The sequence below is a fragment of the Neolamprologus multifasciatus genome, chromosome 4 (genome assembly GCF_963576455.1).
Source record: "Neolamprologus multifasciatus chromosome 4, fNeoMul1.2, whole genome shotgun sequence".
NCBI classification, from domain to species: domain Eukaryota; kingdom Metazoa; phylum Chordata; class Actinopteri; order Cichliformes; family Cichlidae; genus Neolamprologus; species Neolamprologus multifasciatus.
This window is the reverse complement of record NC_140442.1, coordinates 29,147,819-29,167,315: the sequence shown is the minus strand read 5'-3', so window position 1 is coordinate 29,167,315 and position 19,497 is coordinate 29,147,819. Positions and strand designations below refer to the sequence as shown.

The following is a 19,497-nucleotide window of genomic DNA, read 5'->3' as shown; positions in this document are numbered from 1 at the left end:
TCATGTGTTTTGGCGTTTGTTTAAGTCGAATTAGTCACTCACCCCAGTTTAAATTATTTGTAAATATCTTTAAGTCTTTAACTACTTCTTCTGCCTTGTTGTTTTGCCTGAGTCCCGCACTTGAGTCGTGTTACCATTTGTTTTCTAGACATAATAAAGTGTTTTGTGAAGGCACTGGAAACAATTCTTCCAAACATCCATTAGACCACAATATTGTATTCTGGTTTTAGCAAATAATTTATATAAATTTAGAAAAAGAAAAAGTTCTTCTTCCATGGTCTCAATGAACTCCACCCCTACATTTTTGAATCAGCCACATAAGACCCACAACTGTACTTTGCTTAGCCTGCAACCTGTCAGTTGCCTCTGGAGTCCCACAGGCTCTACAAGCCACAGCCCCTTGTTGCCAATTTAGAAATGGCAGTGCAGCACATGATCCACTCAGATTCACTGTTCCCAGCCTCCCTCAGAGTGCAGTTGAGCCTCTGCTGAAGGTGGGTGTGATGGGGTGTGGTTCGTGGCACACAGCGGTGGAGGAAAACACACCTGAGCTGCATGAGATCATCATGCCTCTCTCCATAAAAGAGTGAACTGTGGCCTGAGTGTTTTTATTGTGTATGTGTAGCTGGCAGCTAAAAAGCTGCAGCCAAGTGTGACAATGACCCCCTATGAGGAACTCCATAATTAACCTCAGTGTGCGAAGAGGACTCTCCATTTACATGCGCAAATTGGAGTCTATTATTATTATTATATAATTCCCACTGTAGAAGACGCATGGCAGGTCCTACCACATTGTCACACTTTCAAAGTTAAGAAGCAGAAAGTTAGTGGCCATCCAAGTCTTTATGTCTTTAAGACATTCCTGCAGTTTAACTAATTGGTGTGTGTTATCTGGCTTCATGGACAGATAGAGCTGGGTGTCATCTGCATAGCAGTGAAAATGTATGCTATGTCTTCTAATGATGCTGCCTAGGGGAAGCATGTATAATGTAAACAGAATTGGTCCTAGCACTGAACCCTGTGGAACTCCATAATTAACCTCAGTGTGTGAAGAGGACTCTCCATTTACATGCACAAATTGGAGTCTATTAGATAGATATGATACAAACCACTGCAATGCAATACCTGTAATACCTACAGCATGTTCTAATCGCTCTAATAGAATATTATGGTCAACAGTATCGAATGCTGCACTAAGGTCAAGAAGGACAAGCACAGAGATGAGTCCACTGTCAGAGGCCATAAGAAGATCATTTGTAACCTTCACTAAAGCTGTTTCTGTGCTGTGATGAACTCTGAAACCTGACTGAAACTCTTCAAATAAACCATTCCTCTGCAGATGATCTGTTAGCTGTTTGACAACTACTCTTTCAAGGATTTTTGATATGAAAGGAAGGTTGGAGATTGGCCTATAATTAGCTAAGACTGCTGGGTCTAGAGATGGCTTTTTGAGTAAAGGTTTAACTGCAGCCACCTTGAAGGCCTGTGGTACATAGCCGATTATTAGAGATAGGTTGATCATATATAAGATCGAAGAATTAATCAATGGCAGGACTTCTTTGAGCAGTTTTGTAGGAATGGGGTCTAAAAGACACGTTGATGGTTTGGAGGAAGTAATTATTGAAGTTAACTCAGAAAGATCGATTGGAAAAAAAGAGTCTAACTTAACATCAATAGAACTAAGAGTAGCTGTAGATAATATTACATCTGTGGGATGATTATTGGTAATTTTTTCTCTAATGATAAAAATTTTATTTGTGAAGAAGTTCATGAAGTCATCACTAGTTAACGTTAAAGGGATGGTTGGCTCAAAAGAGCTCTGACTTTTTGTCAGCCTGGCTACAGTGCTGAAGAGAAACCTGGGGTTGTTCTTATTTTCTTCAATCAGTGATGAGTAGTAAGCTGTTCTGGCTTTGCGGAGGGCTTTCTTATAAAGCAACAAACTATTTCTCCAGGCTAAATGATGATCCTCTAAATTTGTGACACGCCATTTCCTCTCCAGATTACGAGTCATCTGCTTTAGGGTACGTGTTTGAGAATTATACCACGGGGTCAGGTACTTCTGATTAGAGACCTTAGTTTTCACTGGAGCTACAGTATCCAGAGTCGTACGTAGTGAGGAGGTGAAATTATTAACAAGATAATCGACCTCTGTTGGGGTAGCGTTCAGATAGCTGCTCTGCTCTGTGTTGGTACAGGGCATTGACGATGATAACAGTGGCTGGATTATATTCTTAAACTTAGTTACAGCGCTTTCAGAAAGACATCTACTTTGATAAAGTCCACTCTCCACTGCTGCGTAATCAATTATTGTAAATGTAAATGTTATCAAGAAATGATCAGACAGGAGAGGGTTTTCAGGAAACGCTGTTAAATGTTCAGTTTCTATGCCATATGTTAAAACAAGATCTAGAGTGTGATTAAAGTGGTGGGTGGGTTCTTTTACATTTTGAGAGAAACCAATTGAGTCTAACAACAGATTAAATGCCATGTTGAGGCTGTCATTTTTAGCATCTACATGGATGTTAAAATCACCCACAATAATTATTTTATCTGAGCTCAGAACTAAATTAGATAAAAAGTCTGAGAAATCAGACAGAAACTCTGTGTAAGGCCCAGGTGGACGATAGATGATAACAAGTAAGACTGGTTTCTGAGTTTCACAGCTGGGGTGGACAATGCTAAGCATCAGGCTTTCAAATGAATTAAAAGTCTGTCTTGGTCTTTCATTAATTAATAGACTGGTGTGAAAAATTGCTGCCACACCGCCCCCTCGACCTGTGCTTCGAGATTTCTGGTAGTTAGAATGACTCGGGGGTGTTGATTCATTTAAACTAACATAATCATCCTGCTGCAACCAGGTTTCTGTAAGGCAGAGTAAATCAATTTGTTGATCAATTATTAAGTCATGTCTTTATCCTGTCTTCCTTCTCTCACCCCAACCGGTCGCAGCAGATGGCCCCGCCCCTCCCTGAGCCTGGTTCTGTCAGAGGTTTCTTCCTGTTAAAAGGGAGTTTTTCCTTCCCACTGTCGCCAAAGTGCTTGCTCATAGGGGGTCATATGATTGTTGGGCTTTTCTCTGTATCTATGAAGCGCCTTGAGGTGACTTTTGTTGTGATTTGGCGCTATATAAATAAAATTGAATTGAATTAAATTGAATTGAAGATGGCCCGTGCCCGCAGCATACCCTCAGCAGGTCTGTCCAGAATTTTCTGCCACAACTGGTCACCAGGTGGTGATCAACTAGCGGCGCATCTCATCTCTACACATGAGTGTCCAAGACTTATGACTGCAGATCTGATAATGCGATTACAAAACTGATCCTCAACCTTCTACATAGTGTTCTGGTGCCACATACACTTATGAATACCCTCAATCGTGGTGTTATGTTGTAGTTAACACTGAAGTCCAGTAACAGAACACCATTCAGATATAACAGCCTATTCCTCCTTATGACACCTCTCCAGGTCACGCTATCATTGCCCATGTGGAATTATGGAGTAGAACAATGGAATCCCCAGATGGCACACTTCCCAGCACTCCAACAAATGACCCCAAGAAGGCTGAGCACTCTGAAGTGTCATTTGGCACACAGACAAATGATAGTCAGGACCTTTTCCCCAACCAAAAGGCATAGAGAAGCAACTTCTCATTCACTGGAGAAAACCTCAATGTCTGGAAAGAAAACTTGTTGGAGGGTGGAGGATTCAAGTATACTCCCACCATGGTGGTGGTTGGACCCATGTAGCTTCTTTGGTCTGAGGCCTGCTAGCCTCCATGGGAAAAGCCCTGGCCATCAGGTGTGGCTAGAGAAATTGAACTCAGAACCTTGAGTCTTACACTCCAGGCCACTAAACTAAACCCAGTCATATTCCAAGAACACTGAACAAGAGGGGCGCTGCTGCAACAGCTGTGACCGGTACATACTGGGCCTGCAAGGCTACTCAGTCCTCTCAGTTTAGCTGGGGTACTGGGGTATTTAGAAGTTAGAGGCAATTAGAACTGGGGGAGTCCCCTCACCTACTAGCTCCATCCAAGCTCTGCACTGAAGTAATACTCATATGATCAAACTTCCTGTATTCGGGTGCTGGTCCCACAGATCAACAAGTGCAATCCCCTCAGTTCTGACTACCTTTCCTCTCTTTGTTACCATTCAAATAAACTTCTCCAGTTTGAATGATAAGGCAGCACGGTGGCACGGTGGTTAGCACTGTTGCTGCACAGCAAGAAGGTCCTGAGTTCAATTCCACCATCAGGCCGGGGTCTTTCTGTGTGGAGTTTGCATGTTTTCCCCGTGTTTGCGTGGGTTCCCTCCGGGTACTCCGGCTTCCTCCCACCATCCAAAGACATGCAGCTTGTGGGGATAGGTTAATTGGATAATCCAAATTGTCACTAGGTGCGAATGTGCAAATGAATGTGAGTGTGAATGGTTGTCTGTCTCTGTGTGTTTGCCCTGCCACAGACTGGTGACCTGTCCAGGGTGTACCCCGCCTCTCGCCCTATGACAGCTGGGATAGGCTCCAGCACCCCCTGTGACCCTAAAAAGGATAAGCGGAAGCGAATGGATGGATGGACAGTTTGAATGATATTCCAATGTAATTGCTGTAGACGCTGTACTGGTATGGATCAGTGTATCAATGTCTTGTTCACTCTTGGCATATAGTTTACCTTACACCTAGCTTTTACTAGTCTTCCACTGTTCAAATTCTCATCCAAAATAATTATATAAATATTAGCATTTTCTGTACAGTGTTGATCCTTCTATTGGGGACACAGGAACAAAAAACAAAGAAACAAAGAGAAAAAAGCAAGCTAATAATATTCAATAATTAAAAATAACAAAAGAAAATGTTAATTTGGTACCAGTGTATATATAAATTTACCTTTGACTTGGAAACTCACCTTGAACAGTGGCCTCTGCAGTTGGAGTTTCTGTGGTTAGGACACCATTTGACACAGTTAAGAAAACCTAGAATAGAAACACATGAATAAACTAAAAAGCACTCTGAGTAATCTTAGCAATACCAATACTACTACCACCTCCACAAAACTGCACCACCACCCAAGCTGTCTTTTTAAACCAGAAGAAAGCTTTAAAGTGAGACGGAACCTGAGAACCTGATGCAAATACATATTTTTCAGCGTTCCTATAGTTTTATAGCATTCAGTGCATATCAGGTGCACTACACAGCCCAAAGGGTGTGTGGTCTGTCTTGTTAGATTGCAAAATAGTGGGAGATGCAAGTACGCACAGCTTCTTCAACTGAGCACAGTTTGAATTATATTATGAAATCCACTGTCCTGCAAGCATAGGTTTCAGTGCTTGAATCTTAAAGGTAAAAATTTAGGAATATGAAATAAATCTGCCACCCCAACTTATGTAGAGATTGCAAGAGGGTGCTTTTTGACAAATGTCAAAGGCTAGTAAAGTTAAAACCTATCATGATCATGTGAGCTTGTGCTGTTTGAGAAATTTCAAAATCAACTACCAAAAGGGGCTGTAATTGATAATTGGCGGCTATTATTGTAGTGGGAAGACTACACACCTTTGGAGTGGGAGTCACAAGTTTGATTCCCTCCCAGTATTCAGTAAGGGTCCTGGCTAGACCCCCCATGCTAAAAACCAAGCCCTGGAATGGCGTGGCTACGTCTGCAGCCTGTCCGCAGCTCGGACACAAAACATTTCATTTCATGTTGTACTCTGTATGATTGTGTATGTGGTGAATAAAGCTTGTTTGTTTGAAACACAATTAACAGACGTGTGTGCAGGCTTAGAGACTTAGTGGACCTTAGGCTACGTTCACACTGCAGGCGAAAGCGCATCAAATCCGATTTTTTTGACCCTATGCGACCCATATCCGATCATGCTGTGACAGTGTGAACGGCACAAATCCGATATTTTCAAATCCGATCTGGGTCACTTTCGTATGTGGTCCTGAATCCGATACATATCCGATGTTTTAGAAAGCGACTGCTGTTTGATGGTCAGGTCGCATTAAATCCGTCTTTTACGTCACTGACACAAGACAGACGCCAACTATCAGCGCCCGATAAGACATCGCGAACGCTTCCTGGCCATCCGGTGAAACTGTTGGGAAGACAACGTTGGAGAAACGTGAACATTTTATTTGTACTGTATAATCTGCAGATTCTGACAGAAATCTGCAACTATCCTTTGAAGCAGCGCTCCTCTAAAACAGCAATAAGGATCATTATTAGGTTATTTACATTATTATGTAAATAACAAAATAACTTAAAGCAAAAATTGGGAAACGTGAAGTCCGAAGTCTTTATATTAAGGGCCATCTGTCAAACAATACTGTTGCTCTGGGTCTAAACAGAGCGCGTTGTGTGTGACATCTTCTTTTGCGCATGCGGCCGCTTTGAGCGTTCACACTAGAGCGCGTTTGCTGTCACATTTTATTTATTTATGTGAACGAGCAGACAAAAAAATCGGATTTGATCAAAAAATCGGAATTGAGCATCAAGACCTGCAGAGTGAACGTAGCCTTAGTGACTCTTATGAATGATGCAGATCCAACAAGATCACACCCAGACTTTACCTTTCTCAAAAAAGAGCTTGAGCCTTCAGCCACAACACTCTGTACAAAGAGAACCTCATGGAAGAAAATTTATAAAAGCTTGTTGTCCTTTTGGTCATTGCTGTTTCAATGTACTGCTAGACTCCTAGTTCTGATTTTATACATAAAAACTATACTAAATGAAAGCTCCATTCCTGTTCCAGGTTCAAAATTTAGCCTATTTCTCTGGTCACTTGGGAATCAGAAAAATGTACAATAACATCCTTCATTATTTCTTCTGGTCTAGTCTCAAGGCCAATGAACTAACAACTATAACAACTATCTGTTGCTCATGTGATACATATCGTATCACAAATTGGGTGATTCCTGCTGTTTTTTTGAAAACTATGCCACGGTTAGGGGGTTAGGTCAGCTGAAAAAAGGGTGGAGTGCCCACTCTGGGTCAGGGAAGAGTTCCTGCCCCAAGTGGAGGAATTTAGATATCTTGGGTTCTTGTTTACGAGTTAGGGGAGCAAGAGATCAACAGACTGATTGGTGCTGCGGCTGCGGTGATGTAGACACTGTACTGGTCTGTCGTGGTGAAGAGAGAGCTAATTATGCCTGCCGTTAGAGGGCCGGCGCCATTGCCAGCACCCATGCTGATGGACGGTCTGTTCCTCTGGCTAGAAGGTTCGCCTTTAGCCCTGGTCAGGTTCCTAATAACCTTTCGTAGTTTCTCACCCTTCTCTGTACTTATGCTTGCTATGCATTTTTCAAAAAATGCCTCTCTGTGCAAAATGGGTTGAAAAAAACAACAACAACTGTGGGATCCTCTTTGTCCGTGATTTGGACAGGGGGAAGAAATTGTGGCAGGATCAGCCTGATATTATTTGTATCCCATACTGACTATGCAGATTGTATACCAAGCCTTGTTTGCCACACATGAATGCAATAATAAATTTTTTGACAGTTAGTATATAGTATATAATTCTCTTGGAATAAGAATGAGAAAATGTGAACTTAAATTCAGAATAAGATACTGGCTCTCAAAATCAAAGCATTTTCAGTAGCAAGCTCTATAAAATCCCAACGTCACCCAAGATGGCTGCTGTACATTGATTAAAAAATCATGTCAAAGAAGAAAGAAGTATAATTGCTTGTAATATTTACAAAAATCACCAGATTTTTACATCAAAATTAGTGACAGTCTCAGAGGTGATCAGAGACAATTAATTATGTTTAACTTTTCAGTACAATTTAATTGTCTTTTATAAAATAAAATAAGCATACACATCTTTGAACTTTACAAACATTCAGCAACCATCTTTTATAAACCAGCCAACCTCTACCATTCAGTCAGGGAGATCTGCCTGTTTCCAATCTGTGATATCAGACCAACCTTATAGCTCTTTCCTTCTTCAGCATACAGAGCTAAACCTGAAATAAAAACTACCTTCAGTGTCACTTAGTCCTTCTACTCAAATCCACATATTCACATCATCTTTTCACTTTACACAAGTGTTGCAAGGTGAGTTCTTGAGGAAACCTCAGCTATCTTTCACTCAGTTTTTTATACGTTTTAAAATATTACGCTTTTTGTGCAATTTTTTGTCCCATTGACATGATTGGGACCACACTACAAGTGTGGTTGCTGGTTTAGCTCGCTGGGGTGAGCCGTGTTTTAGCTCACTGCGATAAGCAGGCATTCTGAGAGCGGGAAGCGTGAATTCCAATCTTTCTCGTGGCAACATTTTTTTCAGCAGACAGTGCTGTTTCTTCTGCACACCGGTTTGGCTCGCTGGCATGAGCACCGTTGTAGCTCACTGAGATGAGCAGGCACCCTGACAACGGGGGGCGTAGGTTTGACTATCTGTGGCCTTTCAGCTTTTTTACCTCTTTTCAGCAGATAGTTCTGTTTCTTCAGCAGTTTTTCAAAGACCATTTCCACTACATGGCATTCACCTGGCATTTTCACAGGAAATGTAGCTTTTTCTAGCTGTGTTTTAAATGACTTAAGTTTACCTAGTCTATTGACTCTGAATCACCAAATAACTACTTCTTTGCAGATGTATTTGTTCAGTGCTGTTTTTGATCTGACTACTGACAGCATACTTTTATAAAAACTACTATGATCACTTGTTAACCCTGTGTTCATAAACAATTGTGAACCATGGCCTTGTTGCCTTCCTATTCTATTTGTATTTATATTTTTATAGGAACATAAAAACTAAAACATTGGTGACCAAAGCATATGTTGAGCTTAACATACCTGGTATTGCAGTTGCAGTCAAGGGTCGTGCTATAACGCCCTGGATAGGATACTGCAGAGGAGAGTTAGGCAAAGCAAAAAGTAGCTTGGATAGTATTGAATTAGTCCTGTTGAGGAGATGGATTTGGAAAAAATTACACAAAATAATTTTGAATGCTCAGTATGACACCCACACACACGCACACACACACACACACACACACACACACACACACACACACACACACACACACACACACACACACACATTTTAATTCATTTATTACTGAACTGTAAGTCTAACAGTTCACAGAAAGCTCCATCTTCTACCTGGCTTTGTATTCCTGGAACTCTTTAGCTCGTCGCTGCATTAATTCCTCATACTGGTCTTTTGGGATGTGGTCTTTGAGAACTGTAAAGCCACCAGGACAGGTGCATGGACCAGGTAAGCGACGTTGTGTGGGCAAAGATGACTTATAATTTAGAGATCCTGAAGAGTGCCTGTAATATGGAAGTCCTGAAGAGTCACAATTCAACATCAACATTTAAATGAACTACTACAGTCAAGTATAAAAGAAAGTATGTCCTTATATGATGTGATCCTTATGGCAGCCTCAGCATGGCCATCCTAGTCATCATTGGATTCCTCCTCATCAGTCATTTCTTGGTCTAGATTGCATGGATTATATTCCGTGCCACCTTCAGATGCAGACAATTTCTCCTCTAATGCATCCCCACCGTCAGTTTCCTGGCCTCTCTCGCCCTCACCAGTGTAGTGATCAAATAAGTAGTAAAGAGCCTCACTTATGCCGGGCTCACACTGTGCGATTTTGTCAGTTGCGCGATTCAGCTCCTGCTCAAACTGCACGATTGACTCGCAGGGGTTAAAAGTTCGTAGGTCACGATGCAGGTCTCACACTATACGACCCGATGCTCTGATGCGACCTGAGTGCTCACACTGTGCGTCCATAAAATGAAGGTTATAACAGAAATTCTGTCTCTTGCTCTCCCTCTCTGTCTTTCACTCACACAGACACACACACCACGACCATCAACTTTGCTAAATTGCTAATGAAAACATTGATCAGGCAGCTGTGATTGAGCAGCAATGTCTATCCAACTATTTTCACGGTTGTTGTGGTCGTGATAACTTTGTGAGGCCACAATGAAAAGGCTCGGATGAGCTTTCCAAAGTTCTACAAGTGCCTCCATCGCTTGTGTCCAGATCACACGCTGCACTGCCGTGCTGCGCCGTCTTTTTCGCTGACATTTGTGTTTGCGCGTGCGCAGTGTGAGAAACTGCGGTGACACCCGGTGACATCACGACGGTCGCGAGGATTTCAAACCTTGAAATTCTCACGACCAAGCGATTGATGATCGGGAGCTGGTCGTGAAGTGTTAATCGCTTCTCGTTACCCCTGTATATAATCGTGTATACTACACGATGCACGATGCACGATGAAGGCCAAAATCGGGCCGATCACCAAAACGGTCGCACGACTCAAAAATCGGCTCAAAATGGGCCAAAAATCGCACAGTGTGAGCCCGGCATTAGGTTATATATCGCCTTGTCATGGTGCTGACACCCACTGACCTCTGAGCAAGGCCTCAAAAAAGCATTGTACACCAAATCTACAAGAAAAGTTCAATGATACAATGATGCTGCCAACAGAGGAGTTGTTGGCATGGAAGTGAGGCTCTATTGTGCAAACATTTCCAGTGTAGTTGCTAGGGAACCCAGTGTGTGCGTGTGTGTGCGTGCGTGTGCGTGTGTGTGTGTGTGTATGGCCATCTGACAAAAGAGGATGTACCTGAACTCAGTTTTTTACACTAATTGTTGTCTCCACTATTAATTTCTAGTGATTGGTCATTATTGAAACAGTAAATGTACAGTGTTGAATAAAATGAATTAGTGATCATTCATAAATCTCCCAGAAAACTTCTGAACATATATGCAGTGCCCTCTATAATAATTGTGACAAAGACACTATCAAATAATCAATACATAATTGACGTGCAGACTTTCAGCTTCTTTTCAAAGGGTCTTACAAATATTGTGCACGGGTCACTTTCAGCACAACACTGTTTTAGCTACATCGCTTTATCCTTCTCACTCAGTTGCTTCAGTCTATCTGCCATGAAAAGAAAAATGTATAACATACAAATTTGAAGAGGACAGTTTGTCCACACACACACGATACAGGAATAATTTACCTTTGTTTTGATGTTGGATGATTGTACTTGACTAGCTCACTTGCCCATTTATACGGATTCCCCATATAGAATGCAAACATGATGAACAGCACACCAACAACAGCAATTACAAAAAGCTTCGAGTATGTATAGATATACATCTGTTGATACACAGAAACACACATTACAGTTGGTTAATTAGCAAAGGCAAAATCTTTAACATCTAAATATTTAAACTTCACAAATGGACATATCAGTCATATAAAATCTGTATGTCTTGACTCACATCTTAGATATGACTGAACATGTATAAAATTAACATGAAAAATGGCTTTCTTTTAAAAAATGTTTCCTTTGCGTCTGTAAAAAAATCCATCCTCCATCTCTCAGTTGAAGCTTTCGGTGTAATTGCCAAAAAGGAATTTTCAGTATTTGCCAAAAAAATTGAAGCTGTTGTAAATGACTTGTTGACATTTAGATGTCCTATATTTATTTGGTTAAACAGTCTCATTTACATTAGAATTTTTTTTTAGTTTTTAGTTTTTGAAGAGTGAGCTGGCCAAGAGGGCAGCAGAAATTGAAATAAGAATAATATAACAGCAGCATAATGATTAGGGGTGGGTTTTGATTATCGATTTATCGATTAAAATCGATTCTGGCTTGGATAACGTGATATCGATTCATTAAAATCCTGAACCAATTTTTTTAATATAAATTTATTTTGCCTGAAAAGCCAGAATCTCAGGTTAAACCTCACAAAATGTCAACAACCACCAAACAGCTAAAACAGTAAATGAGAGCAGGTACACGGATTCTGCACAAAAACATAAACACAAAGCGCGGACTCGCCGACGCATCAGAATCAGTGAGATGTCTCCTTTCTCACCCAACGGCACGAACATGTCGTCGGGGCTGAAAGCCGACAGCTCGCTGATTCTGATGTTTCAGCGGGTCCGCGCTTTGTGTTTATGTATTTTTTGCGCTAGATTCTGAGCTGCAGGTTTTATCTCTCTCCAACCAAAATTCAATGAAACACGCTTCACATTTGATAAACATCGTCATGAATTCCGTCTTACTTTTCCTGTTTTGCTTCCACCATGATAAAATCACACTTCATGCACAGCTCTCTCTCTCTCTCTCCCCCAGTATACTTCAAGAACAGTTTCCCATCTAAAAATCTGTTTTCTTCATTATTCACTTGCGCACAAGTCTACCGTTGTTTACAGCGCTGTCGGCCACTGTTTTTTTCCTTTTAAGTGCTTCCGAAAAGAAAGCCTCACTTCCGCTGTTTAATAGGCTACTGAAAAAATTTAAACTTTTTAAAATTATGCAAAATTGCAAAAAGCATGGCTGTGTCTCTAATAAAACCTCTGTAACTTTGCTCTGCTTCACTTCAGCAGCATCAGGTAATGTTCATATGTTGATTAATGGTTTTCTTTCATTTTTGATCTACTGCAGAATATATTTTTTTAAATCCCAGGCCAGGAAAATCACCTTCATGGTTTTCTGTTTTATCCTCAGCTACTTTGACACAAAAGCATCTGTTGTGATGCTTACACCTTTGATAAAGTCTCGCAAGTGTCAGCTTTCTTTTTATAGATATAAAAATATGGAAATGTACTGATAAATGATCTAAATTATAATATTTCTGACTGAGGCAAAATGTCCCCGATTCAAATCGAATCGTGGATCGAATTGATTCTAGAATTCAGTCACAATACCGAGCCCTAATAACGATAGTGGCCAGAAAAGACTGAATTGAATAAAATTTAGATACAATATCATGGAATCATAAGGATACTTGCAACAGGAATTATTTTTTATTTTATATATAAATCCTTTGTAAAGCCTATTGACTACAATCTGTTTACCAATATAAGCAGAGATATTACACATGAAAAAAACAAACAAAACAGAAACACTGGAAATCACATTTTGACAGTTTATCGCCTGTATCTTCAATACTTTAAGTCCTTTTGTACGGAGCCCCGCAGGGGACATGGGAGAAAAAAAAAATTAAGACGGACTTTTGCGAGAACTCGCAAAAGTTTTAGCCGCATTTGTCGGAGGCTGCCAGCTCAAAGCCGACCGGGAGGTTCAGGCACGATGTGCCGGGAAAGCGGTGTTCCTCCCGGATGTAGTAGGTCTCGACCTCCCGTTAGCTTCGAGCTAGTGGGTGTTAGATCTCCGAAAACGTCGGAGCACTTTTGCAAATATGTGATGTCTTGTAAAGACAGGTATCTGACGTTTACACAACTACATCCACGCCTCAAAATATCTTAAAAGTGTATTTTGTGACCCAGAAAGAGTAATATTACAACTAAGTAGCTGCCGCCATTGTTGGAATTCAACTTTTGCGAGATCCTGAGTTTGTTTTGCGTGATCTCGCAAAAGTTTTGCGAGATCCCGAGTTAGTTTTGTGAGATCTCGCAAAAGTCCGTCTTATTTTTTTTCTCCCATGTCCCCTGCGGGGCTCCGTACTTTTGGCTGCAAAGGGGCTCATGGGATTGGAAAAGATTAGTCCATTAGTCCAGGCAGTAGATCAGAATTAGCGCCATCTGCCTGTGTTCAGACAAACTGCAATTTTAAGACACATGCACTGGATTCATCTTTGCTTTGCCTGTTTGAAAATAAATTAATTTGAACTAAAATAATTTTGTTTTTAACATTGCAAACTAGGTCTGCACAAGTAGGATCAAAATGATAATCACAATTATTTTGGAAAAATATTAATATTTTTTTTATTATTATTATTTAACTATGATGTAAACACAATACTGCTTTCACATCTTTATATTGGTACAAACATTGCTTAAAACAGATTAATTGTTAAACAATATATCATAATTTAACACAAAATTCAATCAACAGGCCACTGCTTGCACTCTGCAGTCCTTATTATCAAAACCAGGTTTATCACAAAACCATAGTGATAAACTTGATCAGCTTGGAGGGGGAGCAAATTTATAAACACAATACATTCCTAACATCATTCCTAAATTAATCCTAATAAATTACAAGTCTTTGCAGATTAATAAAGAAGTTTATTCACTTGGTGTACTTAAGTCTAAGTGACTTAGACTTTACTCTGCAGCAACGCCATTCTCCCTTTTAAGCCCGAGCACAAGTGCAAAGAGCATAAGAGCAAATTCATAAAATCTTAATGACATGGCTATCATCTATCATTGCTTCCTGAGAACTACTTACAATAGTTTGCTTCTCTACAAACAGCAAACGGTAGTGCTTAAAAACCTTTTTTGTTAGCATGAGTATTCACGTCAGTGTATGACACATAATAATAATAATAATAATAATAGATATGATTTATAAAGCGCTTTTCAAGGCACCCAAAGCGCTGTACAATGCCACTATTCATTCACTCTCACATTCACACACTGGTGGAGGCAGCTACGGTTGTAGCCACAGCTGCTCTGGGGCAGACTGACAGAAGCGAGGCTGCCATATTGCGCCATCGGCCCCTCTGGTCAATGTCATCAATCTATTATTTATTTTCCATAAATCACCTTGGCACAGGTGTCTCACTGTAGTTTGGGAATGTGGATGGATGAACTGGTTCTTATATAGCCCTTTTCTACTCTTCTGAGCACTCAAAGCGCTTTACACATTCACCCATTCACACAAGCACATTTTTAGTGCTTTCTCACTAGCATTCACACACACATTCACACTCCGATGAATGCATCTGGGAGCAATCTTGCCCAAGGATTAGAAGAAAGCTAGACAAGCCAGACAAGAAGCCCTGATAAGTATGCCCAATAATAAGGCTCCGGGTCCAGACGGCTTTCCTGCAGAATTCTACAAAGAATTCTGGACCATTCTAGCACCAGATTTTTACAGAACGTTGTTGGAAATCAAAGAAAAGGGCAGACTTCCATCAAATATGAATTCTTCAAACATTACTCTCCTGATAAAACCAGACAAAGACCCTGTATGTGTAGAGTTGGTCAATCACCATCTTCTGAAGCTTGTTTTGACCATGTTTACGTCCCTAAATGCCTGAACAGATAGGTTAAATAGCTGTCAAACAGGTGTATCTAATAATATTTAAATAAATTTAAATGTATGGGCTCCTTTCCCTCTTGTGGTAAAGGACAATTTACATAATGAAACAAACTAATGAATACCACAGCGCCAGAGAGAGCGAATAAGAGATTATCGGAAAAATAACATAACTTATTTATTTAATTACAAAGATATTGGGTTTTTATTCTTATGGTATGACAAAAGTATAGAAAAAGCTAATTTCCTACCTCTTCTTCCAGCTGTTTATGGAGCCACAATAATTTAAAAAAAAAAAGATTAGCGAGTGAGGAAAAACTGTTCTTGGAAAACTTGAACAACTTGTAATGTAATTGTTAGAAAGGTTGAAATCTATGAAAGGTGCAGTGTTTTTCTTTTGAGTTAACTGGTGTCACAGAGGACAATAAAGCATTAGATGAAGACAGGAGGCGGAACCACTGAGCGAGGTTGAAAACAGCAGAAAAAAAGCTCAACCAACTGGTACATGCACAGATCTCCACCCTTCACTAACAGAAATAAAAACCAAACAGAAAAAAGAGAGGTAAAAATATGTGCAAGTAACACACCTGCATTTAATCATAAGTTTCTCAAAGAGGGAGTGCAAGTAGGAAACTTGTCCATAGACTATTTACTGTCCATAGATTTTACACTACTTTTATTTATTTATTTATTTTGTTTTTTACAAAACTGTAAAAGTAATGGGTCAAATCTGGTCTGGAAATCAAACATTAAAAAGGCTGCTTGCGTGTGACATTTTCTCTATAACGAGAACGAGTGCCATTAAACTCTACTGTGCCCTACTCATTGTATAAAATTAGAAAAGTTAAATTATAATAAAAAATAAAAGATTTAGAAAACTTTTTTGCCACCAATCTATCATAAAAGTATTATCAATTATATTATTATCATTATTATTGTTGTTGTTGTTCTTATATACAACAAATCATAACCCAAATATTGAATCTTTAATTCTTTGTAAATCTTATTTCCTGAAGATAAATTTGTGCACTTAATCAAAAGCCTAAAAAAAAAGAAGAAAAAGACCCGGACCCAAAAGTTTTCTGGCCAACTTTATCTCCATTACTTTTATAAGAATATTTGCTGAATTTAAAACCATCTACAGTTATTGAATTGTCATGGTGCCACTGTCCTTGCTGTGCCGACCTATTGTTTTCTGTCTCCACCTCTTGACGTCTCTACCTCTCTCTTTCTGTATCCTGGTGTGTGTGTGTGTGTGCGTGTGATAGACTGTGTGTGTTGGTTTTATGCAGTGGTGACATTCAGCTCAGGTTTCTGCACACCTGCTGGTAATTACACACCTCCTTTGTTTGATGCGCATTTTGGAGCCGCAAGTGGAGTGGAGTGAAACCTGCTACCTCACCTGATTGTGCAATTTGCCTTTGAATGAAAAAAATGTACCTGTGTGGCTCTCCTGAAAAAACCTGCAGTGGGATTCAAATGTACCAAACTATGAGTCCTGTGTTTGAGTTCAGTCTGACCTGGCTTCCATGACACAAATATGAATACAGCTTTGATTACCTACAAGGAAACCTACAACCAGGGGCAGTCCCTGGGCTGTGCCCTGGGTGAACACTTCCTCTGGCACTTCCTCTCCCCCTTGTAAAAACTGTTGATGGAACCATACTGAATTTAACCAGATAAACATACACACACACGCACACACACACACACGCCTGTGGCCATCTCCGTTTACAACTCCTCCATCTAACACACTGTAAACACTGCAATAGGTAGACCCTTTTTACACATGCTCTATTCCACTCTGTAATATTCTAGTCAGTTTTCTTGATATGTATTTTTAATCACCTCTGTTAATCCTCTGTTAAAAAGGTGCTTGTCTGAATGGCTCAATCTGGTCGTTAAGTCTGACGTCACTAGCCGTGTCTGGGCCTAAACTCCGCTGCAGGTCCATATATCAAACGATCACTATGGCATTACTGAGAGTTGAAAAACTGTCTAAAGTCTTTCATCTTTAATAAAATGTTCAGCGTTCTGATCTACCAGGTGTAACAGTCAGTGTTGGGAAGGTTACTTTTAAAATGTATTCCATTACAGATTACAGATTACATGCCCCAAAATGTATTCTGTAACGTATTCCGTTACGTTACTCAATGAGAGTAACGTAACGGAATACTTTGGATTACTTAATATATTATCATGCTGTTTACAACTACATGAATGTACTATTGCTGTGATTTATTACTGTTACTGAAGGTCCGCGGCTCCGAACCGTAGTAAAGGGACCTCTGGCTAATACGGTGGGTTCTGTGTTGGCTCGTAGCTGAAAACTAGCTTTACTTTGTTGTCTGGGTCAACTTTGCTAGCAGAGACAGAGAGAGGCGTTGAAAGGCTGCTCCAACAGAACTTATTGTTTTTGGCTAATAGCTTACTAGCTTAATAGCTTACTTACAGCTGGGCTCGTCAGTAGGGTTGGGTATCGTCACTGATTTCTAGAATTGATTCAATTCCGATTCACAAGGTCCAGAATCGATTCGATCCACGATTCGATTTAATTCGATTCGATTCACTTCGATTTGAATATGGGAAATTTTGACAGTCGGAAATATTATAATTCAGATCAGTACATTTACATATTTTTGTATCTATAAAAAGGAAGCTGACACACGCAAGACTTTATCAAAGGTGTGAGCATCACAGCAGATGCCTTTGTGTCAAAGTAGCTGAAGATAAAACACAGAAACACATGAAGGTGATTTTTCCTGGCCTGGGATTTTATAAAAATATTCTGCAGTACATCAAAAACGAAAGAAAACCATTAATCAACACATGAACATTACCTCTGAAGTTACAGCGGTTTTATTAGAGACACGGCTAAGCATTTTGCATTTTGCATTTTGCATAATTTTAAAAAGTTTAAATTTGTTCAGCATTGAACGGCAGAAATTAGGTTTTCTTTTCGGAAGTAAGTAAAACGGAAAGAAAAAAAAAGTCGGCCGATAGCGCTGTAAACAAAGGTAGACTTGTGCGTAACAAGCAAGCGAATAATGCAGAAAACCATACAGAGAGACAGAGGGGGAGAGAGAGAGAGAGAGAGAGAGAGAGAGAGCTGTGCATCATGGTAGAAGCAAAACAGTAAAAGTCAGAGTGAATACATGACGATGTTTATGTGAAGTTTGGATCTTCTTTTGCTGCTGGTTCGGTCAATATTGTTTGGAGAGACATCAAACTAACAGCTTTACAATCAGCGCATAAAGGGCGTGAACACAAAGCGCGGACCCGCCGACAGATCAGAATCAGCGGGCTGTCGGCTTTCAGCCCCGACTGTGAGAAATTCAACATCTGATTCTGATCCGCGGGCTGCACTGTGTGTTTAAGTCTTTGTGCAGAATCCGTGTTCCTGCTCTCATTTACTGTTTTAGCTGTTTGGTGGTTGTTGAAGTTTTGTGAGATTTCACCTGAGATTCTGGCATTTCGGGCAAAATAAATTTATATTAAAAAATCGATTCAGGATTTTAATGAATCGATTTTACGTAATCCAAGCCAGAATCGATTTTAATCGATAAATCGATTATAAAAACCCACCCCTACTCGTCAGGCACTCTACTTGGCTGCAGTGGTTATTATTATATTTACATGCTTCCAGCTCCCGTTTTTGCTCGATGACAGCTCATACTTTTCCTTTTTCTCCCTCCCTCGCTCACAGACACATAACAGATATGGCAGTCCATTCTCCCTGCAGCACGGACTACACTGCCTATGATGTTACATTCTTTAGAGCTATACCGGTAGCATTCTGCATATTAGCTTAGCACAACAACAACAAAAAGGCCTCTCTCACCCAGGAAACACGCAGAGAGAGAGCGTCACCCTGTAACCATGGCAACCGTAACGCTGCCAACTGGAACAACAGAACGTAGCTGTCAAACAAAACCCAAACAGTCCTGACCCGCTATAATATGAAACAGGGAAGTACCGCCGTGTAATCCATTTATTTCAACAAAGTAACTGTATTCTAAATACCACCTTTTTAAATGGTAACTGTAACGGAATACAGTTACTCATATTTTGTATTTTAAATACGTAACGGCGGTACATGTATTCCGTTACTCCCCAACACTGGTAACAGTTGAGTTTAACATCCAGGCATCCATGAAAACGGAATTTATGACATTTAACGGAGTTAGAAGTTAGCAGGAAGTTAGCCCGCTAGCTTCTATCTAAATACAATATAGCATGCCCTGACTGCGGGGGTTTGGAAACAAATTAAAACATACAGCTCTGTTATCACTTCCAACATAAATGAAGACAGAAAACTAAACAGCAGTGACGTTTGTAGGGTTACTGAAGTTTGGCTAGCTGGTATATAATGATGTGCTACGTGACCGCTAGCGACACAGATATGTTAGCATAATATAAACAAGCTAACTTTTTTTCCACTCGATAAAAGTTAACGTGAGTGTTCTCGGTGGTCAGGAACAAATGTAATCGCATGGCAGGATGCTGAAAAAGGAC

At 40.2% G+C, this 19,497-nt stretch overlaps 1 protein-coding gene across 1 annotated transcript in view; it reads right to left on the bottom strand.

The window, feature by feature from the left end:
- Window positions 1-15,532, bottom strand: part of LOC146520767 (beta-1,4 N-acetylgalactosaminyltransferase 2-like) — a 38,581-nt gene extending 23,049 nt beyond the window's left edge. The window contains exons 1-5 of the mRNA XM_085157561.1: window positions 10,984-15,532; window positions 9,100-9,270; window positions 8,791-8,897; window positions 7,921-7,958; window positions 4,903-4,969 (exon numbers count right to left, since the gene is read on the bottom strand). Coding sequence (XP_085013687.1) covers window positions 4,903-4,969; window positions 7,921-7,958; window positions 8,791-8,897; window positions 9,100-9,270; window positions 10,984-11,147 — 547 coding nt within the window. The 5' untranslated portion in view covers window positions 11,148-15,532. The remainder of the gene's footprint in view (window positions 1-4,902; window positions 4,970-7,920; window positions 7,959-8,790; window positions 8,898-9,099; window positions 9,271-10,983) is intronic.
- Between the last annotated feature and the right edge of the window lie 3,965 nt (window positions 15,533-19,497).